General features: G+C 45.6%; 1 protein-coding gene across 5 annotated transcripts in view; it reads left to right on the top strand.

Moving 5' to 3' along the window:
* Window positions 1-27,301, top strand: part of GRIA1 (glutamate ionotropic receptor AMPA type subunit 1) — a 75,167-nt gene that overhangs the window by 20,522 nt on the left and 27,344 nt on the right. For all 5 annotated transcript variants that reach the window (XR_010990222.1, XM_068161957.1, XM_068161927.1 and 2 more), the window contains exons 4-9: window positions 1,428-1,589; window positions 2,904-3,071; window positions 8,102-8,206; window positions 10,271-10,381; window positions 11,758-11,964; window positions 13,152-13,522. Coding sequence is in view for 4 of the 5 variants with exons in the window: in XM_068161957.1 (XP_068018058.1) it covers window positions 1,428-1,589; window positions 2,904-3,071; window positions 8,102-8,206; window positions 10,271-10,381; window positions 11,758-11,964; window positions 13,152-13,522 (1,124 nt within the window). In the remaining variant the exon portion in view is untranslated. The remainder of the gene's footprint in view (window positions 1-1,427; window positions 1,590-2,903; window positions 3,072-8,101; window positions 8,207-10,270; window positions 10,382-11,757; window positions 11,965-13,151; window positions 13,523-27,301) is intronic.

Below are 27,301 nucleotides of genomic sequence, written 5' to 3'. Positions count from 1 at the left end.
ATGCATTAAGATGTCAGGGGCAATTATCCTGCTGCATTTCCTATTCACTAATCACAGCCCTGGCTTTCTCAAACCCCTGCACTAACAATTACAAACAAGATTGATGTGGGTTTAAGCCAGCATTCTGAGAAATACTTGCACACAAAAAATAACCTTTTTTTTTTCCTTTTAAACCTAAATCACTGCACTTTAAAGCAAAACAAATCACCCACTTAGAGCATCTGTACACCTGTGTCAAACCTTCACCCTTGTAAGTGGATGCTAAATGGCTTGCAAAAAGCAGCAAGAAAAAGTGATGAAGTCTTTAAAGTCACTTTTAACTCCCTTGGTCTGATGCTGATGTGAGAGGGCAGTTTAGGTGCAGAAGGAAGAAATGTTTCCTAAGCTGGCTGGTGTATGTGTAGATAGGCAGGACTCCTGTTAGCAACCTAGCAGTGTCTCTCCCTGACGAGCTTCTCCTTCTCCCAGGGATCAGTGCTGGGCCCCATCCCGTTTAATATCTTCACTGATGATCTGGATGAGGGGGATGTGTCAGTCATCAGTAAATTTGCAGATGACACCAAGTTGGGAGCAGTTGTTGATCAGTTAGAGGGTAGAAGAGCTCTGCAGAGGGACCTTGATTGGCTGGACAGATGGGCAGAGTCCAACAGGATGGCATTCAACAAGTCCAAGTGCTGGGTGCTGCACTTTGGCCACAACCCAAAACAGTGCTACAGGCTGGAGTAAGAGTGGCTGGAGAGCTGCCAAATAGAGAATGACCTGAGGGTATTGATTGACAGCTGGCTGAACATGAGCCAGCAGTGTGCCCAGGTGGCCAAGAAGGCCAATGGCATCCTGGCCTGCATCAGAAATAGTGTGGCCAGCAGGAACAAGGAAGTCATTGTGCCCTGTACTCAGCACTGGTTAGGTCACCTTGAGTCCTGTGTCCAGTTCTGGGGTCCTCAGTTTAAGAAGGTCTTTGAGACACTTGAACATGTCCAGAGAAGGGCAACAAGGCTGGGGAGAGTCCTTGAGCACAGCCTTGTGAGTAGAGGCTGAGGGAGCTGGAGTTGCTTAGAGGAGGCTCAGGGGGGACCTTATTGCTTTCTACAACTACCTGAAGGGAGGTTGTGGCCAGGAGGGTGTTGGTCTCTTCTTCCAGGCAACCAGCACTAGAACAAGGGGACACAGTCTCAAGCTGTGCCAGGGAAAGTTTAGGCTGGAGCTGAGGAGAAAGTTCTTCCCAGAGAGAGTTGTTAGCCATTGGAATGTGCTGCTCCGAGAGGTGGTGGAGTCCCCATCCCTAGAGGTGTTCAAGAGATTGGATGTGGCACTTGGTGCCATGGTTTAGTAGTCATGAGGTGTTGGGTGACAGGTTGGACTTGGTGATCTTTGAGGTCTTTTCCAACCTTGTTGATTCTATGATTCCTGTTTCTCTTCTGTACTAGGGATTCATGGACATTGACCTGACCAAATTCAAGGAGAGTGGAGCCAATGTAACTGGCTTCCAGTTGGTGAATTACACAGATGCTGTTCCTGCCAGGATCATGCAGCAGTGGAGGAATAATGATGCCAGGGAACATCCTCGTGTGGACTGGAAGAGGCCAAAGGCAAGTGGTATAATAAACCATTTAATTCAGAATCTGTCTGGCTCAGCTCAGGTTATGCTGACCTCTTTGTAATTGCACAGGGGGTCCTTAATCTCACTCAGAAAACCTGTCACTTCATGTAATTATGAACATTATCTCTTCCAGGTGTCTCAATATTGTCTACATTTTACTAGCAGGACTTGCTGCCTGCTAAAAAAATACACAAGTTAGCATCTTCACTCACTCTCCCAGTGTTTGCCCTCCTCAAAAACAAGGATCAAGCACCTTATAAAGTTCAATGTACCAAAAAAAAAAGAAGCCTCATTAACTCCTTAACCTTTGATTTGTTTATTACATCTCCAGTGAAAATGAAGTGCTCCTAGATGCCTTTTCTGGGCTTTGTGTACAGCAGAAGGGAAAATATACTTTAATTCCTAGCACAAAGAGTTATAGAATAATAGAGATGTTTCATTTGGAAATGACCTTTAAAATCATCAAGTCCAACCATTAAACCAACACCACCATGCTCACTAAACCATGCCCTGAACTGCCATGTCTACAGGTTCTCTTAAATACCTCCAGGGCTGGTTACTCCACCCCCTCCCTGGGCAGCTTGACCACTCTGGAGATCTTCAGATCCTGAAGTTGTCAAGGGGCAGGGAAGTGTAGAGGTTGGGTGTTTGGGTTTTTTTCTCTCCAGCAGTTGAAAACAAATACACTTGTGAGAATCACTCAGTGATAGAAATGTCAGCTTTGGAAGTACCAGTTGAAGAAAGTCACAAACAAATCAATCAGTAGGTGATGACAGGAAAAGGACTTAGTCTAATGGTTCCTATTCATACCAGAGTTTTACACTAGTTTTTGTGCAAGTTTCTGCTTGAATTAACTGGGTTTTTTTCCCCTTGCATGTTAGAGTTTTCTAGCCTCCCCCTCTGAGCAGAAAGGGTCACTAGTGGTTTGATTTTGTGTGCCTACATTTACACTGTGTAAATGCATTCCTTAAAAGTTCAGCTCAATGATTTTAATTAAACAGGCTCAGGTTAACAAGGGAATGGCCTTGAAGGCAGAGTCCTCTCCAGACAGTGCCACCTGCAGCTAGGCTAAAGCAAAGCTATCCTTAGCTCCGCAGCAGGAGCTTCTCCTTCACTCTTCCACCGCCTGGAAGAGAAGGCATCAACTTTCACAACAGGACAGACAGGGTGCAAGGCACTGTTGAACTTGATAGATGTGGAAAAGGCCAAATCATCTGAAAAGCTTCTGTGAGGTGAACCAGTGCAGCATGCCTGAGGTCAGCTCAGCCTAACAGACAACATAAAGCTCCTCTTCTCATTCTAGTACACGTCTGCCCTCACATACGACGGGGTCCGGGTGATGGCTGAGGCGTTTCAGAACCTGCGGAGGCAGCGGATCGACATCTCCCGCCGCGGCAACGCCGGCGACTGCCTTGCCAACCCGGCCGTGCCCTGGGGACAAGGCATTGACATCCAGAGAGCCCTGCAACAGGTTCGAAACCCAATCGATGTGTGCACTGCAAGGATGCTGAATGCAGCCTGGGGGTTGGCAGGGACGCGAGGAGTGATTAGCAACAGAAATGATTCGCTCAGCGTGAGGAGCTAATCCTTCCAGATTAGAGCCAGGTCTCTTTCTAAAGAGTTCAGGGGTGTACCCAGCAAATGCTTCTCCTGGTACTACCTGGATTTGCTTTGTCTTCTCTAACTTCTGTTGACATTCTGGAATAGGAAATCCAAAATACTATCCCATAAAATCCCAGGTGTCAGGTTTTATCTTAGAATGGGTTGGGTTGGGAGGGACCACTAAAACTCATCTAGTCCAGCCCCCAAGTTCCCCTTCCCAAAAGTGAGACCTGCTCAGACCCTATAATTTTTTTGAAGCTCCTTGGAGTCTCTGAACTCAGCTCCATTTCCAGGCTGCTAATGAAGCTTGAAACCACATAAATTTTACCATATGTGTTAGCTGTCATCAAAATGTTCTCAAAGCCCAGATTATATCTGGTTTCATACTGTGAGGATGCATGAAAGTCTTAATAATGGCCATTTAGATATCTAAATCTTTCCCTACTTTTTTTTTTCCCCCCCTCATCCTGCATAAAACTTCAGCTTTTTGAATAAACAAAAATGCTGCATGAAACTTAGAGCAGGAACAAAACAATACACCCTCAGCAAAGACTTAGGAAGGTAGAATATTTCATTCCATTTCAAGGTTGGCATTAATTTCTAGCACTTTCCCCACCCTGTGTTTTTGTTTAGGTAAAAAATAGATGGATTCCTTGGAAATACTGCTAGTTCACTGTTACCCAAATATAGCCCACCCCATCTTCTTTCCTGAAGTGTGAAGAAAGGCAAGGAGAAATTTTGGTTAATTTACATCCTATGTAAATTTCCCCATGTGTTTTGTTTTGATTTGGTTTTGGCTTCCTGATGAACAGCAATCCTTTCAAAACCCAATCTTGCCTCTGATTTGATTTCATTGTCGGGATTCAATTTGTTCCCAGGCATGTCGCTGACTTTGGGTACGACCTTGGGCAAATCGCTGTCATGTGGCCTCCAAACCCCTTATAATAAAATCAGCCTCCTTGATACATTGGGGAGATTGGTTACCTCATAAACATGAATGCTTGGAAGTCTTCTGATGAGTAGTGGATTCTCAAACATTTTCCTTCATTGACAGTCTGAGGGAGTTGGGGCTGTTCAGTCTGGAGAATAAAAGGGTCTGAGGTGGCCTAATTGTGGCTTCCAGTATCTGAAGGGGGCCTACAAGAAGGCTGGGGAGGGACTTCTCAAGATATCAGGTAGTGATAGGACTAGGGGGAATGGAATGAAGCTGGAGGTGAGGAGATTCAGACTGGATATGAGGAGGAAGTTCTTCCCCATGAGAGTGGTGAAGCCCTGGAATGGGTTGTCCAGGGAGGTGGTTGAAGTCCCATCCCTGGAGGTGTTTAAGCCCAGGCTGGATGAGCTGGACCAGCCTGATCTAGTGTGGGGTGTCCCAGCCCATGGCAGGGGGCTTGGAACTAGATGATCCTTGTGGTCCCTTCCAACCCTGACTGATACTATGATACTCTGAATTTATGAGAACAGGATACCAAAAGCAGACTTGATTAGAAAATGCAATTTTGTGTGTCCTGGGGGAAAAAAATAATAATCTCCTGAAGTTTCCTCAGCTCTTCATTAAAACAGCTTAAAAACTTCATTTTTCAGCTGTGTTTGGGCAAGCAACCTGAAGAGCTTTCTGCAGAAGTTGTTTACCATCCCAAAAGAAAACCCACAACCCCTGTAATTTTCAAAAGATGTGACCAGTTCAGTTTTGATGGTGGGAAAAAAAAAAAACCCATAATAATCAAAAGACTCTGAAACATGCAGGGGGGGAAAAAAGTCTCCTAGGGAAATCATAACTATGAATTGAATAATCATCCAGCATTCAGTATCATAGCAAGAAAGCAGCAGACAGAAATACAAGAACTTATGATTAGAGTGAAGGGTTGAGTTATCTTTTCTGTAAAGACTCAAAATTAGGGCAATTCTTCCAGCTATTCACTGTGCTTTCTCTTTACCTCCCATTTGCTAGCACCTCCAGTTTTACGAGCTGTGTAAAAGCAGAAAGTTCCTCCCTTATTTTCTGCACAAATGTCTGGAATCGGCTCCTGAATTGCCTTATTTCTTTTTTAGTGTAGGAAGGAGTCAGGGGTGGCAGGAGTAAAGATGAAGAGCAATTTGAAACATTCTGCAGTTTCTCCAAAACAGAAACCTAACAGGTTCCAGCAAGATGCCTGCTTTCACTAAAGAGAATTCTTTTGCTTTCTCCTTTTTCTTTTCTTTTCTTTTTTGCCCCAGGAAGATACTCACCAAATGTTGCTCTGAACCAACACTGAGCTTTCAGTTGTACTTTGAAAAGATTATGCTGATTCCTGGCTGATCTTTTTAGTTGTTAACGTTATTTGGTTGCCCTGGTTGATTGCTAGTCCCTAAGTAGAATAAATAGAATAAATAAGCCAGGTTGGAAGAGACCTTCAAGATCATCGCATCCAACCCACCAACCAATCCAACCCACCTAAACAACTAAACCATAGCACCAAGCACCCCATCCAGTCTCCTCCTGAACACCTCCAGTGATGGTGATTCCACCACCTCCCCAGGCAGCCCATTCCAATGGGCAATCACTCTCTCTGTATAGAACTTCTTCCTAACATCCAACCTAAACCTCCCCTGGCACAGCCTGAGATTGTGTCCTCCTGTTCTGGTGCTGGTTGCCTGGGAGAAGAGACCAACCCCCTCCTGTCTACAACCTCCCTTCAGGTAGTTGGAGACAGCAATAAGGGCACCCTGAGCCTTCTCCTCTTCAGGCTAAGCAACCCCAGCTCCCTCAGCCTCTCCTCACAGGGCTGTGTTCCAAGCCCCTCACCACCTTCGTTGCCCTTCTCTGGACTCGTTCCAGCAAGTCAACCTCCTTCCTAAACTGAGGGGCCCAGAACTGGACACAGGACTCATGGTGTGGCCTAACCAGTGCAGTGTACAGGGACAGAATGACCTCCCTGCTCCTGCTGGCCACACTGTTCTTGCCATTGGCCCTCTTGGCTGCCTGGGCACACTGCAGGCTCATGTTCAGCCTACCATCAACCAGTACCCCCAGGTCCCTCTCTGCCTGGCTGCTCTCCAGCCACTCTGACCCCAGCCTGTAGCACTGCATGGGGTTGCTGTGGCCAATGTGCAGAACCTGGCACTTGGATGTGTTCAATCTCATGCCGTTGGACTCTGCCCATCTGTCCAGCCTGTCGAGGTCCCTCTGCAGAGCCTCTCTACCCTCCAGCAGATCAAATCCTGCCCCCAAAGTGTTGACTAACCCCATAAACCAGAAGCCCATGGTGTCATCCTTCTCCTCCCAGCTTTCCCAGTGGAGAACCCCATGCCCATGCCTGACACACAACTGTGCTTCAATGCTCTGTGGTTCTAGTCAGCCTTATTAGAATCATAGAATCAACCAGGTTCAAAAATACCTCAGAGATCAAGTCCAAGCTATTACCTAATACCTTGCCACTCTTGAAATCAGTCCTTACTATATTTTGTGGTGAATCAGAGGTCTCATACTATGACACTTGATGGGAAAATTGTGCTGCAGCCTCCGGGATGGGTGGGAGGGACCATTTTGTCATTTTAGTGCCACGTGGACATGACAGGATTAACATTTCCTTAATTCATAGAGAAGAAACTGGTGCTCTACACCTGCCTTTTAGTGCATATAAAGGTCCCAAGCATGAACACCTGTGACCTGAGCTTCAGAGTCACTTAGGACTTGAAAAGAAAACCAAAGGGATGATGAAAATCAGGCACGGGAGCGCTTAAGGCAGTGGTGCTTTTCTAGAGCCTCTATCCTTTATGGGTGTATTGTATCTTATGAGAAGTGACAAGCACATTTCTTCAAACATCACCAGGAACACCTCTTGACTTGAAGGAGCTTCAGAAAATACTGGCAGATGTTCATTTTTGTGACAAACCTTTTCAGTGAGAGCTGGCAAACAAACACTCTTTAAGCAGATTAGCAACAGATTTTTCCATAATGACATCTCCTCCTTTCTGCACCATGGGTGTTTGTTGTGAGGAGCTCAAAGCACTTCAAAAGGCTACTCACTAAATGCCTAATCCCATTTTGCATATGAGAAGACTGCAGTTGCAGGGACCACAGACTTGTCCAGAGCAAGTGGAAAGGCTGACAACAAACTTTTTCTTCCCAATCTAGTGGCATGAGACCTTCTCCAGGTGGTGTCTCTCTCACACTTGCACTCCTTTTCCCATGTTCCTGGTCTCCATGGCCTGGTCAGCCCACAAAGTACTCCAGTTGGAAGCCTTTCTCCATGCTAGGCTGGGCACTTTTGCAGCAAGTCAAATGGCCACAGCCAGAGGAGAAGCTCAAGCTGTGTGATGTGAGCAACGCTCTTCAACTTGGTAGTGTTATCAGCAGATATCAAAGTCTCCTAAGCAAACCTCCTTTACAATACTAAATTGTCAGGTTTTGTTAGGCTGGTGCAGAGGTAATTAAATTTGCTTGGTAACTGAGAGACTCTTCTCTATTGAAAGGCAGCAGCTGGAAGCTGTGACCACAGTTTTGTATTTAAATACACTTCCTGATCTGGACTGACAAATTCTTTACCAGATCCTGACTCTGGCTTAGATTTCAAAGAGATGAACAAATACATGACCCAAGGAGTTTGGAGCTGATTTAGCTCACTGTCACACCCCTAGAAGTGACAGACTCACACATGCTGAGCTCAGCAACAGGAAAAGCTTTACAAAAGAAAGGGTAAGTTATGAGAATTGCTGTGCACACAGCCAGGCACACAGTAAAGAGTGGACCTAAACTAAAGCCTGAGGTCAGATAGATGCACTGTCTCCCCTGCAGACACCCAAGAGACATGACTGCACCCACCATCCTTCCTCCCCTTGCCTCTTAACTGCTGCCAAATCACCACCATGTGGGATTCTGACTAATTTATTCTCCTCATTGATATTTTTGTCTTTAAGGTCCGTTTTGAAGGGCTGTCCGGCAACGTTCAATTTAATGAGAAGGGCCGGAGGACCAACTACACCCTCCATGTGATTGAGATGAAACATGATGGGGTCAGAAAGGTACAGTAGAGAGCAAGCCATGATCCTGTGTCAGCCACCTGCCTGGTGTTGGAGTCAGAGTGGTCAGGTTGTGACAGACATTTCTGTTTATGAAGGCTTGCACATGGAGTCACAAGTGCAGGTTCACAGCTCCGTGCATGAGCAAAGCCAAGCACTAGGGAGAACTCCTGCTATATCACTAAAAGAATGCAACATATGGAAGGGATTATCAAGAGCAACAGGGTCATCTCAGCTGTGGGGCAGGGATTTCCAGGACAATGCAGTCTTGGCCTGCTCACTCTTGCCGCTGGCAGGGCACGTTGGCTCAGGCCCAGCTATACAATTGTCTGGATTTTTCCTCTTCCACTTCTCTTTTCCAGAAAGCTGTCTGGCCTCACAAGTGTAGGTGAACCCTTTATGTTGACCTGATTCTGCCCTCCTTGAAGTGACAAGAGCTTTACCACTAACCACGTCCTGACAGCTACACAGACATTTGTGCTGTGCTGGAGTCTTGATCCCTTTCTATATCCCAGGCACTTTGAAACATCTTGTTCAGAGGTGCTGAGCCCTTGATACACTAATCCTTTTCAAAATCTGACTCCATGTGCTTATGTCCCACTTTAGATGCTACCTGTTTGAAGAATAAAGAGTAGCTCAGTTATTCTCTTGGTAAAGGAGTGCTACTAAATGTTTTGGAACAGGGCACTCACCAGAATACCTCTGCACCCTCTCCATCCCTCGAAAAATACTTATTTAAACCCAAGAAAAGGTGCATAGAGTGGAAGTTTCACCTTTGCAGCCCCTACCCTCAGTTCATACTTACACCTGAGAAGCTGAGGAGAGATCAGAGCCCACCACAGACTAGCAAAATAAAGAGAGGCAACTTTCTCATTGAGAAATACAACAAACAAACAACATTTTGAAGACATGCAAAGTGGTGATCCTCCTCTACATGGTATTCACCATTTGACAAATGCAGTGGTGTATCCAGTTTGGGGCTCTGAACTTCAGGAAGTTGGTAATCTGGACAGAGCCTAGAGGGTAAGAAACATAATGTCTAAATATCTTGATTTTGCTGTGTATTCACTCTCAGAAATTATATTCATTTGGAAGGCACATACATCACTGCCACGATGCGTGTTGGGTCTTAAATCCACTGTGTTAGAGATGCAAAACAAACATGTGTGTCTTGTGTCTCCATTTATGGAGCTTTAGAAGCTCTTTCCCCCCTTTAATGCAATGAAGAGAGATGAGAAGCTTGTGCAGAGCCTGAGCTGTTATGATCTCTAACCTGCCATCATCAGGCTGGCTGGTCATGCCCTGTGCTAATACCCTTTCTCATTTACCATGATAAGAAATTACTTTCACATGAGCAGAGCTCAGACAACTTCATATTTACGTGAAGTGATAGAAAACCTCTTATGAAATCAAGCCCTCAAAGGGGATAACCTCAAGAGTGATCTTCCTAGTGATACTCAGTGGCACTCTGCTGCACTTGCAAGTAGAGACAGATGAGCCCAAATCCCTGATTATTAATAGGCACAACTTAGCATGACAATTCTTCTCCTTACAGCTCTTTGTTTTATCCATGCCTCCAAACTTTTTTACCCTGGCCAGGCTTGAGTTTTTCCTTACTTGATTTTTTTGGTCCTGTTGTCTCAGGATGTCCTAAGAATCATCCCCATGTTCATGAGGGCTTTCAGCTGCAGATAGTATTTTGTCACCCTGCAGCAAGCATACTTGTCATCAGAAAAGAACTATTCACAAGTCACACAGGGAAAATGTGAACTCCTGGCACTGGGATGAGACAGGGAATGGCCATCATACCCCAGTACTGTGTGCTAAACGTTTTTACATGCAGACAAGGAGTCTGCTACTGTAGTGTATCATGCACATTCTTTTCAGGCTGGAGGCATGGTGGGATGGGGGAGTTCCTGCTCCCCTTGACAAAAGACATGAGGAGAGGAGCTATCTGGTGGAGTATGAGCATACAGAGAGAGCTGATCCTCTTGGGTGACTCTTACCATACCTTGGTTAATGTTACAAAGAGATATCAATGAGCATTTCTGGCTTTGTGTTTGGCAGATTGGTTATTGGAATGAAGATGAGAAGCTGGTTCCAACAGCTGTAGATACTCAGAGTGGCAATGAGTCTACAAGCCTCCAGAACAGGACTTACATAGTCACAACTATCCTAGTAAGTGGTATAACTTCTATCCCATCTTTCCCTTTCCCTCATCTCCCTCATGTGCAGACTCCCTCTTCCCCATCCTGGGCCTTCCTTTGCACTACATCATTTTTATATTACCAATAACAACAACAATAATAATAATAATAATAATAATAACAGCACTTACTGTTTCCTGCTGGGTCCATAAAAGGTATCTGAAAATTGCTGTGGCTAATTAAATAGGTATTAAAGAGCTCTCATGCTTAAGTGCAGAAAATACAAAAGATTATGACAAGATAGCAGAGGCATCAGCAAAGGTAAATTAAGAACATTATACCTGTGCTTTGTGTTTAGCCCACAGAATGGGGGCTGTAATTTGGGGAAGGATAAACTGCATTGTGCAGAGAGGCTGAATCACAGCTTTAAAAACAAATCTCCACTATAATCATGAAGCAATAATAGGTGCCCCATAATGTATAGTATCATGCATTGTGTCATTGTATATGCTTACCCTGCAGAAACATGAATGTTTAGTGACTTGTTTGTCGAACGCTTGCTGGGAGTCTACAGAGAAGACACAATACCCAGAATGAGTTGGACATCTCAAGACTCTCCCCTGTCCAGCAGATTTGGTTCTCCCTGCCCCACAGAGGCAGACAAGCTTTTAAAAACTCATAGCTCAGATGCACTAAAGATCCCCTGCAGAAATTCACGGAAAGATTTGGTGCCTAATTTCCCCCAGCTACCCCGTTCCCCTCAGGTCCATCGCTGCAGAAGCTGTACCCAGGCTCTGCATGAAGAAATAGAAAATGCCACAATAAAAATCACACTTCTTACCTTCTAAAATAAGCCCACTCCGTGTTGCTTGTGCATTTGGGGTTGGCAACACACAGCTAAAGGAGCACCTCTCCTATGAGGACAGACTGAAGGAGTTGGGGCTGCTCAGTCCGGAAAAGAGAAGGCTCCAAGGTCACCTAATTGTGGCCTTCCAGTAAGGCTGGGGAGGGACTTCTCAGGATCTCAGGTAGTGATAGGACTAGGGGGAATGGAATGAAGCTGGAGGTGGGGAGATTCAGGCTGGATGTGAGGAGGAGGTTCTTCACCATGAGAGTGGTGAATGGGTTGTCCAGGGAGGTGGTTGAGGCCCCGTCCCTGGAGGTGTTTAAGACCAGGCTGGATGAGGCTCTGGCAGCCTGATCTAGTGTGGGGTGTCCCTGCCCATGGCAGAGGGCTTGGAACTAGATGATCCTTGTGGTCCCTTCCAACCCTGAATGATACTATGATACTACTATGATAAAGTTTTGCAAGGGGACCAGAATCTGTACCCTGAGGACCAGTCTGAGCCCCTGAAGGGCATCACTACAAGGTGGGGCGTGGCTAAGTTTTGGTCTTCTCTGTGCCAGGAAGACCCATATGTAATGCTCAAGAAGAATGCCAACCAGTTTGAAGGCAATGAGAGATACGAAGGTTACTGTGTGGAGCTGGCTGCTGAGATTGCGAAGCATGTTGGCTACCACTACAGGCTGGAGATTGTCAGAGACGGCAAGTACGGAGCCCGGGATCCCGACACCAAGACATGGAATGGCATGGTGGGGGAACTCGTTTATGGGGTGAGTTTACAGGCTCATCTTTTGTCTTTAGCTCCTGGTGCTTGAGAACACATTCAAGCCCTAGAGTAAGAAGGAGCTCTGCCTTCTGTCTCCTCCCTTGTCTTTAGCTCTTGGCACTTGAGAACACATTCAGGCCCTAGAGTAAGAAGGAGCTCTGCCTCCTGTCAGCCTGAGCTGTCTGGATGACTGCAGCTCTGGTAGTGCAAACAATCGGCCCAAGTAAAACATTTTCATTTGGGGAGGGACAGCACACTTCGTGCCTGTGGAAATGTCAAATAGGTTCTTTTCTTCTTTCCATTTTTGGAAGAACAAGTATTGAAAGGTCAAAGTTTCCCAGGAGTAGAATCTCCACAGTTTTATATTTGCATGATAATGGCAGGATGAAAGGAGGATAGGATTTAAACACTCAGCATGTGACTGGTGTAGGACTGCAGTAGGACTAGACTGGTTTCTGTCTAGACACTCATTTCCATCATATCAGATATGCATCCCCACCCTACACTTCTAAACCTGATTCAGTCTAGTAGCTGGCCATCTGTGGTGCTCAGGTCACCCTTCAGAGGGGACTAATTTTTCCTCGTAGGGAAAAAGGGAAATTGGATTGGGGAGCACCAGTGCCCAAACCTCTGTGTTGCTGTGTGGGAGCAAGGGATGATCTGTCTCCTGCCAACAGCCATTTCAATGCATTCCCCTTTCCATATCCAAGATGGATTGTAAAATAAGTGGAATAAGTGCAATTTCTTCCTCTTCTCCTGCATTGGTTATGCAATCAAATAGCAGTTCCTGATGGAAGCAAGCATCCTGGCATCCTCTTTCAGACAATTGGCCTTTCTTTGCCTCTTTTGATGTCTGGATGACAAAACTCTCGCAGTGAAAATCATCTGCTTCAGACTGTGACATCAGTGGATAAATCAGCCAGGAAGAGCTAGGTGGCTGCAGAAAGAAAACACTGTGATTTCAAAACAGAACTGGTGATCAGGAGTGACGAGATGGAAACAATCCACCAATATTATGGGCTGCTCCCTTTTAACGTTTCACTTGCAATTGATTTTGTCTGATTTCTTCTCAGACAGTGTGTGTGTGTGTGGGGGGGGGGAGGTAAACAGAGATCAAAGGAGCATAAGCTGAAGTTGGTAGACAGATTTTAGCCCCAGAATGAAAATCTCTTCTCTGTCTCTCCTTTTCAGAGGGCTGATGTGGCTGTGGCACCATTAACCATCACCCTGGTTCGAGAAGAAGTTATAGACTTTTCCAAACCGTTCATGAGCTTAGGTATCTCTATAATGATAAAAAAGCCTCAGAAGTCCAAACCAGGAGTTTTTTCCTTTCTGGATCCTTTGGCTTACGAGATATGGATGTGCATTGTTTTTGCCTACATTGGAGTGAGCGTTGTCCTCTTCCTGGTGAGTCGCTTCAGTCCCTATGAGTGGCACACTGAGGAGTTCGAGGAGGGACGGGACCAGCCAGCCAACGACCAGACGAATGAGTTTGGGATATTCAACAGTCTCTGGTTCTCCCTAGGAGCATTCATGCAGCAAGGATGTGATATTTCTCCAAGGTGGGTTGTCTTTCCCTACAAACCTTCTTCCACTTCAGGTAGTTTAATCTTTAATCTGCATGCTTTGGAGCTGGACAGGTTCTTCTTTGACCTCCTTTCCTGAGCCATCAGCCTGGTTTTGTGATTCAGTTACAGATTCAGAAAGGATCTGGGGACTCACAGGTCTCACAGCCATGAACTTGGGATCTCAAACCTCAGACCACAAAAATACCATTCTAAATTTTATCCTGAGGAGTTCTTTTGAGGGAATTTACAGAGATGCAAATACGATTTTGTTGAAACCACCTAAATGCAGCTGATTTTTGTCAGTCGTGTGCTTTGTTGTTGTTAAAAACCAGCATCATCCTAGCATGACAGGGAAGTTATAAAATTCCAGTAAAGGAGGGAGAAATAACACAGTAGGTGCCCTGTGAAAGGTGATTTGGAGAGGATGAGGGAGCTGGCGTTGCTTAGCCTGGAGAAGAGGAGGTTCAGATGAGACCTTCTTGCTCTCTACAACTACCTGAAGGGAGGTTGTAGCCAAATGGGGGTTGGTCTCTTCTCCCAGGGAACCAGTATCAGAACAAGAGGACACAGTCTCAAGCTGTGCCAGGGAAGGTTTGGACTGGATGTTAGGAAGAAATTCTTCACAGAAAGAGAGATTGGCCATTGGAATGTGCTGCCCAGGGAGGTGGTGGAGTCCCCATCACTGGAGGTGTTTAGGAAGAGACTGGATGGGGCACTTGGTGCCATGATTTTTTTGATTAAATGGTGTTGGTTGATAGGTTGGACTCAAAGGTCTTTTCCAACCTGGTTAATTCTATTCTATTCTATTCTATTCTATTCTATTCTATTCTATTCTATTCTATTCTATTCTATTCTATTCTACTGTGGAGCACACTGAGCAACTCTCAGTATTACTGGCCTTTAGAAAGGTCAGAGAAGCCCTGAGTTTTCCTTCTGGTTACCATTTCAGTCAGTAGTTCTGCTGCCTGAAAGCTCAGTAAGTCCCAAAGCCTGAAGAGTTCCTAAAGGGACATTTTGGTGAATTAATTTTGTGATTACTTTCAGATGGTTTTTCTTGGGAAAGCTGGCACAACGCTGGAAAACTGCATGAAATGCAGAAGATGTCAATCTGTGATAGAGACACAAGCAGAAAGTTGTTTGTAAATAACATTGGGGAATACCTCCTTCATTTTTGAGAGCTACATTTTCACAAGTCTTATTACAGAGATTTTTGCCTGCTGCAAGTGCCCGTGATACACAAATCTTCTCCATGCCTTGCTCATAATAAAGGCACTGAAAAAGAAAGAGAAAAACACATTAAAAGCATAGGAACCAAAGGGCTGCAAGCAGGCCTCTGGTTGATTTTCTTTTTTATTAGCACAAATTATGTGTCCAGTAAGTAATCATAAGCCCTGTAATAACTGAGGAGGCTTTTTTTGTCTGCTATGTCTGTATTCATATGAGACAGGATCAGAGGTGAGACAGGGAAAGGTTTTTGGCACCTCGAGTGTTTTGTGTCTAGAGCAGATGTACTCAGGGTTTGTGAAGCTGAAAAAAAGCCTAATGAGCTGTGGCTTGGGATGTGAATTGCATGTATCCATCAGTCCCAACAGATCTGCTCTGGATATTGGTTGGAGGAAGACCATGTAGACAAGTGAAGCAATAAAACTGCTAGATGCTGCAGGACACAGCTGTCTTTCACCCTCTCCACAGGTCTCAGTGAGAGACACGCTTTTCTCTGTGCCTAAGGACAGAGAACATTTTTGTCTGAGAACATTTTTGGCCAGCTTTGACTCAAAACAGAGGTACCACCACTCACAAGAACGAATTTACAGGTAGTATATGCATTTTCTGTGTTTACATCCCATGGTGACATCTGAAGTGATGTTCTGATACAGGCAGGCAGCAAAGAGGCCTTTAGTATTCTTTTATTTATTCACCATCCTTTCTCTTTTGGACTTCGTCTCCCCTCTCTTCAAATGAGATTTCAGCAGAGATATGTGTCTTTTGGGTGACCACAGTAGGCAGAAGTTAATTTCCTGTATGCTAGGATGGCATCAAAGCTCAGGGGGCAAGAAGGAAGCACAACTCCATCAGCAAGCAGATATAACTCTGTGCATCTCAGCACATCTCTTGTGGGATGGTGGGGAGAGAGCAGGCACCAGCTCCTTGGCTATTGGGTGCCAGTTTGTCCAGATATTAGTAAGCTTGGGATAGAGGAAAGAGAAAAGAGCCTGGATGACACTTTGATAGTGACAGCTTTTATGAATACCTTTTATCATCTGATCATTGATTAGTAGGAGTCCAGGTGGTGCATTCAGAAAGTCTTCCCAGCAGAGGGAATTTCAACCTTATTGCTGTCTTGTAACACTACGTGCACTACCATCAGGTTATTGTGGGTTTCATTCTCATTGTTGATCTTGTCATCATGATGCTCATTTAGGAAAGAAGATGTCTTCCTCTGGGGGGCAATACCCAGTTTCTCTTCCAAGCAGGAGCACGGAAAGGTGAAGAGCTGAGACTGCTTGGAATAGTAAATTTGGAAACATCCTTAATGAAAAGTGTCAAGGAAAGATCAGTGGCTTTGATTCAGGTAACAAGATTTGCTCCAGCTAAACAACCTGCCTTGGATCACCATTTCAAAGTCTTGCTTTATCCTTGCTTTGAAATGGGGGAATGAGCCCGATGCCGTCACTGCTGTTGATTTGATCGGCCTGATAATGAAAATTGCAATTTAATTGAAACCAATATTTTTCCCAGGGAGCACAAGAGCCCTTGCTGGCTAGAAATCTTTTCAAGAAGGGGAGAATTTGTAAAATTAACTGTGGGGGTTATTCCAGCTCACAGCAACCCTGAGCGCCGTTGCTCGAGGCGGCTGCGAGAGCGCGGGGCGGGTGGGACGGGGCGGGGTGGGGGGGACACACACACACACATTTGTGTGAAATGTGAAAGCAAGGAGGAAGCAGGAGAGTGAGAATTTCTGTAGGATGTTGTTGTACAGCAAGGCTCTGAGCAGGCTCCCTGTTCCACAAGAACCTGGTCCAGGGTTCCTGTGACACGTCACACAGGAATGAGGCTGCTTGCTGGAACAACATTGTGGGCAGGTGGGGATCTGCTCTATTCTAAATGCACTTCCTATACGGGTGCTGCTAAACTTATCCCTACAATCTCTCAGCATCTCTCCCCAGTAATGAATTAACCAACATAAACAGCTTCTGTTATACATCTGCTCTGTCATTCTCTCCTCGGCAGAACGAAGCAAGTGCAAGGGGGGGGGAGGGGGTGTTTTGGGGTGGTTTTTTGTGTGTGTGGAAGTTTTGGGTTGTTTATTTCACTGTTGTTTTGGAAAGGAGTAGGGGAAATTTGTCTGGAGGTTTCTTGTTGTTGTTGTTGTTGTTTTCCAGAGCATTCTTGGTTTAAGTGCATATGCCACTATGTATTTATCATTTAAGGGGGAAAAAAAAACAAGTAAGATGAAACTGCAGACACATCACTCAGCACAGCGGGTGGGGAGGTTTGCAGCAGCTCCTTGCTCTTGTAAATGTGCGTTTCTCAGGCTCAGACCAGTCCCCAGGGAGCCTCCATCCCCCACAGAGGCAAAAATTTGCTTCTGAAGGAAAGTGACATCCTTTTTAAGGACACTTGTACCAGCCAGAACTTTAATCAGGCTTTTAAGTATGCTAGTCACAATCTGCCGAGTGCCTGAAAGATACACTGTGAATATGATGACCTGCAGACGGCCAAGACAGAGAGTAGCTGTGGGTTGTGTGCTCATAGCCTGTTCTCATAAGGAGTCAGGCTGCTGGGCATGAGGTTGAGTGGTGTCCTTGAAGCTCTTAAGCCTTGGTATCTAGACAGAGATTGGATGAGCATGGCAAAGACCAGGTAGTAACCAGTCATGGAGACTCCCAGATGGAAGCACTGGCAGTCTGTGTTGTGCCTTGGGATGGTGCAACTTGAGCATGAGCAAGGAATCCATTCCTCCTGAGCCACAAATGGGATGGCTGAACTGTGGAATCATAGAATCCTTAAGGTTAGAAAAGACCTCCAAGATCATCAAGTCCAACCATCAACCCAGTGCTACCATGACCACTAAGCCATGTCCCAGAGTAGGTCCATAGCCTCAACCAAAGGACAGTGTGAACTTTTGGACACTTTCACACCTTCACTGACCAGTGACCTCACCAGGTGTGATTCAGTCAGTACCACATGGATTAATTTGTTGTGATTGAGGTGAGGTGGTCCCTGCCATTGCCCTTAAAGTCTGTGCTTCCAAAGCACTATCTGATTCACAGCAGAATGGGAGACAAGCAGCATTTTGGACTTGTGAGTAGTTTCATAGTATCATAGTATCATAGTATCAGTCAGGGTTGGAAGGGACCACAAGGATCATCTAGTTCCAACCCCCCTGCCATGGGCAGGGACACCCCACACTAGAGCAGGCTGGCCAGAGCCTCATCCAGCCTGGTCTTAAGCACCACCAGGGATGGCACCCCAATCACTTCCCTGGACAGCCCATTCCAGGGCTTCACCACTCTCATGGTGAAGAACCTCCTCCTCACATCCAGTCTGAATCTCCCCACCTCCAGCTTCATTCCATTCCCCCTAGTCCTATCACTACCTGAAATCCTGAGAAGTCCCTCCCCAGCCTTCTTGTGTTGACAGCTTTAGTAAGGCTTTCAAGACTGAGTCACAGATGAAGTGAGGATGTACAGATTAGAAGAGTGTTCATCTGGAACAAAGTGCAGCTTCAGTAATCTTGCAGATGATAAAAACTGGGAGCTATTGATAGACCATATGATTACACTGCCATGTGGAAGTGCCTCAATAGGTTGGAGTCACAAGCTGACAGAAACCCCATGAAATTCAATGAAGGAAAATGCAAAGTCCTGCACTTGGTTAGGAATAACCCTGTGTACTAGTGCAAGATGGAGATCAAGCATGTTGAAAGCAGCTCTGAAGAGAAAGACCTGGTGGTTAAGAAGCACCTGAGCAAAATAGCATCCAGCAGCATCCTTAGGTAAGGTGTCATCAACAGGTTAGGAGAGATGATCCTTCCCATCAGCTCACCACTCATCTGGAGTACTGGGTCCACGTGCAGCCCCCCCAGTACAAGAGAGACGCGGACATACTGCAGGGAGTCCAGCTATGAGTCATGAAAGTGATCAACAAATTGAAGCATCTGTCACATAAGGATAGGCTGAAGAGTCACAACTCCTGACTATAGAAAACAAGGCTTAGAGAGAACCTTCTTGATGTATATACATACCTGACAGCAGAGAATGAAGAAGATGGAACTCAGCCCCTGACAGGAGAACAGGCAGTGGGTAGAAACCAAAACACAGTAATGTACACAGTAAAGTCTGAAATAGGCCATAAACCATTAGGCTTTCTGAAGTGCCACCTTAACTTCAGAAAACAGTCATAAAATTGCAAAAGCACTCATTAAGTGTGAAATACAGACCCAGCAAGGAGATTGTCAAAGCAGGCATCTGAAGTAATAAATATCCCATAGCCAATGGCAAGTGCCTGCAGCAAGAGAAATGTGAAGTAAGGATGTCTCCCATTGCACCACTTCTCTGAAATGCAATTTGATAAACTATCTTCAGAGCTTAAAATAAACCCCAGTGGGGAGCAGCTGCGGAGAGCAGGACCTCGCTAACATCCAGCATATTGCTGCCACTCCTCGTTTAGGATGAACCCAGGGCCTTTGATAAGGTGGCTTTGGGGACACCTGAGCTTCATGACCTCTGCAGTCAAACAAGGCATCTGAATTCTTCATCTGGCCTCTCATTTGCTACCAAATCAATTATTGTATTGTTGTGAAAAGGATTATATATATATATATAAGAATCAGAGAGGAACACATATACTTCCCTTGTCAGCTTCCTAGCTTGATCTCCTGTTCTTTGTGACTTTAAAATGTGTTGCTTCATAAGGTTTGAGTTCAAAAGAGGCTTCCTGTATACTGGAGCCTATTAAATTTAATCCAGTTACTCTTCCTGTGACTCAGAAAACTTATGTTTGACTGAAATTAAATACATTTGGCTAAACCAGATCTTCCAGCCAGGCATTACGTTCTTCCTTTGAAGGTACCATGAGGTAGAATACCCAATTTCTTTCAGCTGAGTGGCTGCTGGAGTCTTGTCACCACTGGAGTTTGGCAGGAGGATAATCACCACACAGCATCACCCAGTAAATGCAGCCATCCTTTGTGTCCTGTCAGAGGGAAATTAGAGAACCCCAAAAATAAAGCCAGCTTCACGAGGGCTTGCTTTACACTGTGCTGTGAAAACAATGCATGTGTAATTTGCAGTCAGACTAAGACATCCTGTGAGTCGAAGGGAAATGTATAGGCATAGCATGACATGACAGGGGATTGTGGCTTGAATTTGCGGATTATAATCTGCACAGTGGAGGACAGAGCTGAAGATGCCCTGGTCAGCCTGCTCTGGGAATGAAATGATGGATGAAACTTTTCTCACAGCCTGCATCTGTGCAGACATTTTGAGAGCATCACCAGGGGCACACGAGCAGGAAGAGAGTCTGAGCTGGTCAGTGCAAGGTGCCATAGGCAACCACTGCTGGGAAATGGACCACACCAGTGTGCCCTAAAGGTTCTGTGTCTTTACTGCATGAAAGAGGATGCGATCCACCAGTGAGCTGTCTTGACACAGATAGTTAAATGCTCTTAACACGCCTGGAGGGTCTGGCCCTGGAAGCAGCACAGGGTGCAGCGGGAGGTGCCAAGCAGTGACCCCTGGCCTTGAAGGGGATGTGCTGCTTCGGGAAGTTTGCTGGCAGAGGTGCTGAATGGATGTACTCCGAGGTGGGAAGGAGAGATATAAATGCTGGCTGCTATCCAATCAATAGATACCTTCTATTATTTATAGGCATCTCGTGGACATCATTATTTGTTTCTAGTGGCATGGCAACGATGCGCTCTGGCTGATCGATACAGCATGCACCTAGGCTTGGATTTCACTGTGCTCCTCTCTGTGGCACTCTGCAGGGCTTTCTGTGGCACTCTGCAGGCTTTCTGTGGCACTCTGCAGTTGCAGTGGTCCGGCTGGGGAAGAGCAAGTGTGGTATTTACTCTGTACCTGTAATTAATGCTGAACATTTTCTCCTGCTGTCTTTCCTGCTTATTTACATTTCTTCTCTAGATCAGTTGAAGAAATCACAGGAGGCTTTCAGCCACAGAGCTGGTGGAAACAGCAGCAAAATTGCTCCACAAGTTGTTGAGGTTTTTATTCCTAAACTAGCCTCTAGAGATTCATTTTCATAGCAGCACTTCAAAATTTCATCGAGATGTTCCTAACACTGAAAGATTTCCCCCTCCCCCCTCCCCCCCCAGTTTTAGATAAGATCTAAAGCAGAAATTGCTCAGGACAAAAAAGTTTCTCCTTTTTTTTTTCCAGTGAAAGGTTTGATTTGGGATGTTTCAAGGGAATTATTTCTGTTCTGCCCTTTGTTAACTTACATTTGCAGGGCACTTACTTATTTTTTGCTAAAAATTTCGAATTAGGGAAATTAGAACCAGCTGCATTTAGCAATTAAAAGGATTTTAATTCCTTCCTGAAATGAAGTCTGAGCTTCAGTGTTTATTTGGCAACTCTGCTTGATTTCAGTAGGCGTCTTCTCTTGACACTCCCAACATCTGCCTGATGCACAGTGCTGCTGCTGTCCTTGCAGGACCCATTTTAACATGAAAGAGAACTTAACTTGTCCTGGAGGGTCACTGGAGAGCTGTGCAAGCTTTCCCAAGCCAGAAATCCCACAAGCAATAAGGAAAGATTAGTCCTTCATGTTTTTTTCCCCTTGCACTGTTTGCACAGGTATGTCTGGGAATCATGGAGCTGGCTGGCAGGGCTTCCTAAAATGACTCTGGGACATGGGTGCTGGTGTCCTTGCTCTGACAGCCCAGGCTGCTGCTGACTGCCTGTTGGATTCACTGCACATTCCTGAGGCAAGGAGCACATTTTTGCAATGGAGAAAGCAGCACTTTATTGTTTCTTTGGGGAGCCCATGCAACCTGCAGCTCATGCTGGGGCTGCTCTGGGGTACAGGGCAGCCAAGCCAAACTGGAAGCAAGGCTGGTTTAGCATCCCTACTCCTTCTCCAGTGTGGGGTGAGTCTGGGAAGCTTGAAGGATCATAGAATCATAGAATCAATAAGGTTGGAAAAGACCTCAGAGATCATCAAGTCCAACCTATCACCCAACATCTCATGACTAAGCAAGCCATGGCTTCAAGTGCCATGTCCAATCCTTTTTTGAACACCTCCAGGGATGGTGAGTCCACCACCTCCCTGGGCAGCACATTCCAATGGCCAACAACTCTTTCTGTGAAGAACTTTCTCCTCACCTCCAGCCTAAGCTTCCCCTGGCACAGCTTGAGTCTGTGTCCTCTTGTTCTGGTGCTGATTGCCTGGGAGAATGATGATATATGGGATCATCATCTATGGGTTCATTCCTTTTTGGCATCTAACTTGACCTGGTTTGCTGAGGTTAGTCTTTAAGTATAGAAGTAAAAAAACTGGGATTTCAACTTCCAGGAAAGTCTTCTCTCCTTTCAAAAGTGTACCAAATGATTTTGCAATCATCTCTACCTGGCAGAGTTAATTATGTCCAGGGAGAGGAAATTCAGGTCACAGGGTAACAGCAAATCACCAGGAACTGATGACCACACTTATTTCTGAAACCCACTTAACCAGAGAAAGTGACTCACCAGAGGAGCAGCCTGACAAATTGCACAATATCTGACTGAACAGACCCCTTTGGGGGTTGTGCACTTCCATGGCAACCAAAATGTGGCAGCCAGGGGAAAATGGAGATTCTTTTAAAATAGTTACCTTTTTTTTCTTTTTTTCTTTTTCTTTTTCATTTGGAAAAATGCTGAAGGATACAGAAGACTCAGAAGAAGGAAAAAACCAACAGAGAGAATATTGTTGGGGGGGAAATGCAATTTCATCTGTAAAGCAAAAAAGAAACCACCAAGACACAAACTGAGTCTTTGAAATTTCCATGCTCTGCCATCTGAAAGTTTCAGAATAGAATAGAATAGAATAGAATAGAATAGAATAGAATAGAATAGAATAGAATAGAATAGAATAGACCAGGTTGGAAGAGACCTTCAAGATCATCGCGTCCAACCTATCAACCAATCCAACCCACCTAATCAATTAAACCATGGCACCAAGCACCCCATTGAGTCTCCTCCTGAACACCTCCAGTGATGGTGACTCCACCACCTCCTCGGGCAGCCCATTCCAATGGGCAATCACTCTCTCTGTATAGAACTTCTTCCTAACATCCAGCCTAAACCTCCCCTGGTGCAGCCTGAGACTGTGTCCTCTTGTTCTGGTGCTGGCTGCCTGGGAGAAGAGACCAACATCCGCCTGTCTACAACCTCCCTTCAGGTAGTTGTAGAGAGTAATAAGGTCACGTCTGAGCCTCGTCTTCTCCAGGCTAAGCAACCCCAGCTCCCTCAGCCTCTCCTCACAGGGCTGTGTTCCAAACCCCTCACCAATTTTGTTGCCCTTCTCTGGACATGCTCCAGCAATTCAACATCCTTTCTAAACTGAGGGGCCCAGAACTGGACACAGGACTCAAGCTGTGGTCTAACCAGCACAGCATACAGGGGCAGAATGACCTCCCTGCTGCTGCTGGCCACACTGTTCCTGATGCAGGCCAGGATGCCATGAATGTTGCAGAGGTAGTGAATGTTTCCCCCCCTGACCTGTAAGCCACTTCCTCAGCATGGTTTCCCTGCATATCAAGCATGTGTAGTCACTCTCCCACAGCTCAGAGGTTGCAGGAGGACAGCAAGAAATCCGCTGCAAGTTCCCCCATCAAGTGGCAGATCTCCTAATCATTCCAGCAGCTGTGTTTCAGGAGTCAAACACATGATCCAAAAGCAGATGTGTTAAGCTAAAAATACATTTTTCCATCTCATTTTTTTGGGGGCCCAAAGAAACGTTTCTCATATTTTTCTGGGGTTGAAGATAGCAGGGAGAGAAGTTTTGTAATCCGCCGGGAAGTTTGCCTCCTCTGAGGAGGGAATGGCAGGTGCTGAGTGTCTCTCCCTAATGCTGTGCACTGCCTCAGGGTCAGGAGTGGCACTGAGGTTTGGAGGGGTGCCTCTGAGATTTATAGCCTTCTCCATGACACCAGCAGGAGACCCTCTGCACGCCAGGGACTCCCTATTATGCTGTACTCCCACTCGCTGGTTTTCAATCAGGAACAAAAACACACTTTCTCTTTCCATTTCCTTCCCTCTTGATAACTGTTATCCCCGAGCAGTCGGCTCAGCTGGGGCCTGACACTCTCTGAGCTGCAGGCAGGACTGTGTGGGGTTGTGTCTTCCTAATAGCTGAGCCGTTCCCTGAGTGTTTTTCTCAAAGAATAAGGGCTGTGAGGAGCTGAATGACCTCCAATCCCCCAAAGTGGTGACCTCTGTAAGGCTGCCTGTCACATACTGCTTTAAAGTTGGCACTCCAGAAGAATCTTGCAGCTAAGATGGGAAACCCTGAGCATGTTTTCACAGGGAAGCCTTGCTTAAATAACTCTTCCATATGCTGTACATGACTTTTATCAGCACTGAGATATCATGTGCACACTCTCTGGGTACACAGCAGAATGAGCACTGTGCTCCCCATTTCAAATTGTTCTGGCTCACAACACACAGAACAGCACAGCTCCTTTTTGCTGGTTTTAATCCATTAGGGCTAGCCAAAACCCTTATGGCCTTCCACTGGTAATTTCAGAGAACATCTCTTATTCCACCAGAATTCAGGATTTATTGTACCTGTTCTGCTTTTGTCCCAGATTTCATCCCTGCTACTTGTCCTGGTCACTGGAGAAGCATCTCACCCCCTTTTCCAAAGAAGTTCAGGAATGTGTGGCACTTGGTGCCATGGTTTAGTCATGAGGTCTGTGGTGACAGGTTGGACTTGATGATCTTTGAGGTCTCTTCCAACCTTGGTGATACTGTGTACAGACAGTGATCAATGCCCATTGCAGCACCCCAAAATGATGAGCAGGCAAAGCCAAATTTATTGCAATGTGACAAGGGTGATGGGTTTTTCATGGAGAAAGGCTGGATGAAGGCAAGTAATTGGGGAAAGCAAAATGTGTGTCATGCTAAGAAACAGAAGTAAAAGCCTGGCTGTGCTTAGATGGGGTCTGGAGTTGGAGGAGGCAGAGCACTGAGTCGCTGCTGAAGCCAATCATGTTGGTGTCTTGGCCTTCCTTCCATTTTCACTTGGATCAAAGGAGCCACCTGATTAATGTCATCAAATAGCAGGCAAGGGTGGACAGCTTGTGCACAGCCCCCCTTCTCTAACCAGCAGCATTCAATCTGGTTAATAATATTCAGTAATTCTGATTAGTGTCTCCCCAGAAGAGTTGCTGCTTACCCTCAGATCCAAAGGCTAAGCAGCGATAATCCAATCATGGTAATCATAACTTACTGCTTTGATCTTCAGATAAAAGAGCCTTATAGAAGTGCAAAAGTGTTACATCACCGTTATTTGGACAACTTCAAAGCATGCTGTATACACTAATGAATTCTCCCAACACACTCTGATGAGAAGTAATAGGGAGCAAATGTGTGAACAGAAGAGTGGAAAGGAAGAGGGCAGAAGAAGAGTCCTCATGTGGTGAAAAGGCAAAAGCAGTAAAAAAAATCAGTGCCTGCACACTGCGGAGAGGTGTGAGATGTGACAAAGGTTCCATGAGGGCCCAGCTGCAGGAGTCAAGTGCATGGGATGCTCTCCTGAAAGAGAAATGGTCTCTTCTCTCCCATATCCTGAAGCTGTAGGAAGCAAGATGTCAGGCTGCAGAGAGAGAAACAGAGGGAGGGGGCAGCTCTTCATCTCAGCAGCATTTCCAAAGCCTTCAAAACCAAAAACAAAACCACCAAATGGTTCTTAGCAGGTGAAACAGAGGCAGGAGATACATTGAGCATGTTTTCCCTTCACAGTTTGGGAGTTTTAATGTTAAAAGACCGTTGCTCCTGTGCATGTAAAAATTGCTGTCTGGGGAGACCAGGCTCATTCCTTACCACTTCTACAAGGGATGTAGCATGCCCCTGTAGAACAAACAAGAAAAGAAGGATAGGCTCAGAAGTTAGAGAAGATGTAAATTGCACAGTCTTGGTGAGGGAGCACATTTTGAATCAGAAATAAGAAACAAGAGCACAACAGAATATTTGGGAATCCTGCTCAGAGTGAAAATCTTCCAGCGCAGAATAAAGAAACCCCAAACCCTCTCCTGCCAGAAAAAGGACTTTCTCTCACTGCACTAGGAAATCTGACAAAAGACAAGGGGGGGAAAAAAAAAAAGGCATACAAAAAAACCCCAAAACACCAAAAACCCACAAAAAGACCCCAAAAACAGAGCAAAGAGAATCAAGGGAGTCCAGGTAAGGAAAGCCCCCTGGAAGAAATCTGAATTATGTTATTACAACATTGTCCACAAGTCCTTATTGCTCTCTACAACTACCTGAAGGGAAGTTGTGGACAGGTGGGGGTTGGTCTCTTCTCCCAGGCAACCAGCACCAGAACAAGAGGACACAGTCTCGAGCTGCACCAGGAGAAATTTAGGCTGGAGGTGAGGAGAAAGTTCTTCCCAGCAACAATAATTGGCCATTGGAATGTGCTGCCCAGGGAGGTGGTGGTGTCACCCTCCCTGGAGGTGTTCAAGAGGGGATTGGATGTGGCACTTGAAGCCATGGTTTAATTAGTCAGGAGGTGTTGGGTGACAGGTTGGACTTGATGATCTCTGAGGTCTTTTCCAACCTTATTGATTCTATGATTGTATGAAATCTCAGCGATGGAGCCCTACATTGTGAGCACGTGTAGGTGGCTAAAGAGGATCTTGGATAAATGAAGAAGTGGCAGCAGATAATCCAAAATATATTAAATCTTTGGCAAAAGGGGGAAAAAAAAAAAAAAAAAAAGGAAAGAAAAAGAGAAAAAAAAGAAAAAGCTTTTTCATCCAGCTGACTTTGAAGAAGAGCCTGGGAGAGAGCATATGAAATCTAGCAACGCAGCAAAGGACGCTAGCACAATAGGGCCGTTGCTTAAAAAGAAGGATGAGTGCTGTTAAATTCGGGGCCACCTGAGGTTGAGGAAGTTCCTGAGCAATGAATCTCCTGGGGCTCTCCAGCAACTGCTTCTGACAACATTTTGTGCCTGTCACCTTGCGCATTTCTCTCAGCAAAGTGAACAAACGTCACCGAAGTGAGAAAAGTACCTGAAGAGCCTTCCCTACAGTGGGATTTTTTTTGCTCAAAGGCATAATGAGAGTCAGGTTGGTTTGGGGTTTGGTTTTTTGCCTTGTAGCAGAAAAGTGGGAAAACTGCAGAAGAGAGATGACTTTGCCTTTCACCAGAGCTGCTGAGAAGCCCAAAGTGGCCACGTGTTTCCCAGCAAATCTCTGTCTAAACACTCATCCCTTAAATCATGCTGGTTTGCAACACAGAGAGGTGCACTGTGCCTGTACTTAGGAGGCTGTGTATGTTTTTTGTCATCTATTGCTTCTGACTTTTCAACACACCTATTTTTCCTTCTGTCCCTCGATCCTAGCCCTTTCTTTGCAATGCTTTTCAGCAGCTCTCTGAAAGAGCTGGGTGTATTACCCTGCACTTTTAGGGATAAGCATTTCAGCAGCCAGCTCTGATTGCTCAGGGAGGGTGACTCCCTCAAGTAAAGAACATGCCCTTCAGTTATGCTCTGAAGGAGTGGTTTTGCACCATGGGTCCTGCCAAAATTGAGGGGGGCTGGTTGCCC

This window comes from Melanerpes formicivorus, unplaced genomic scaffold (genome assembly GCF_026170545.1).
Source record: "Melanerpes formicivorus ecotype bairdi unplaced genomic scaffold, bMelFor1.0.p_v2 SCAF_2, whole genome shotgun sequence".
NCBI classification, from domain to species: domain Eukaryota; kingdom Metazoa; phylum Chordata; class Aves; order Piciformes; family Picidae; genus Melanerpes; species Melanerpes formicivorus.
The sequence above is the reverse complement of the archived record's forward strand: the minus strand, read 5'-3'. Positions and strand labels throughout refer to the sequence as shown.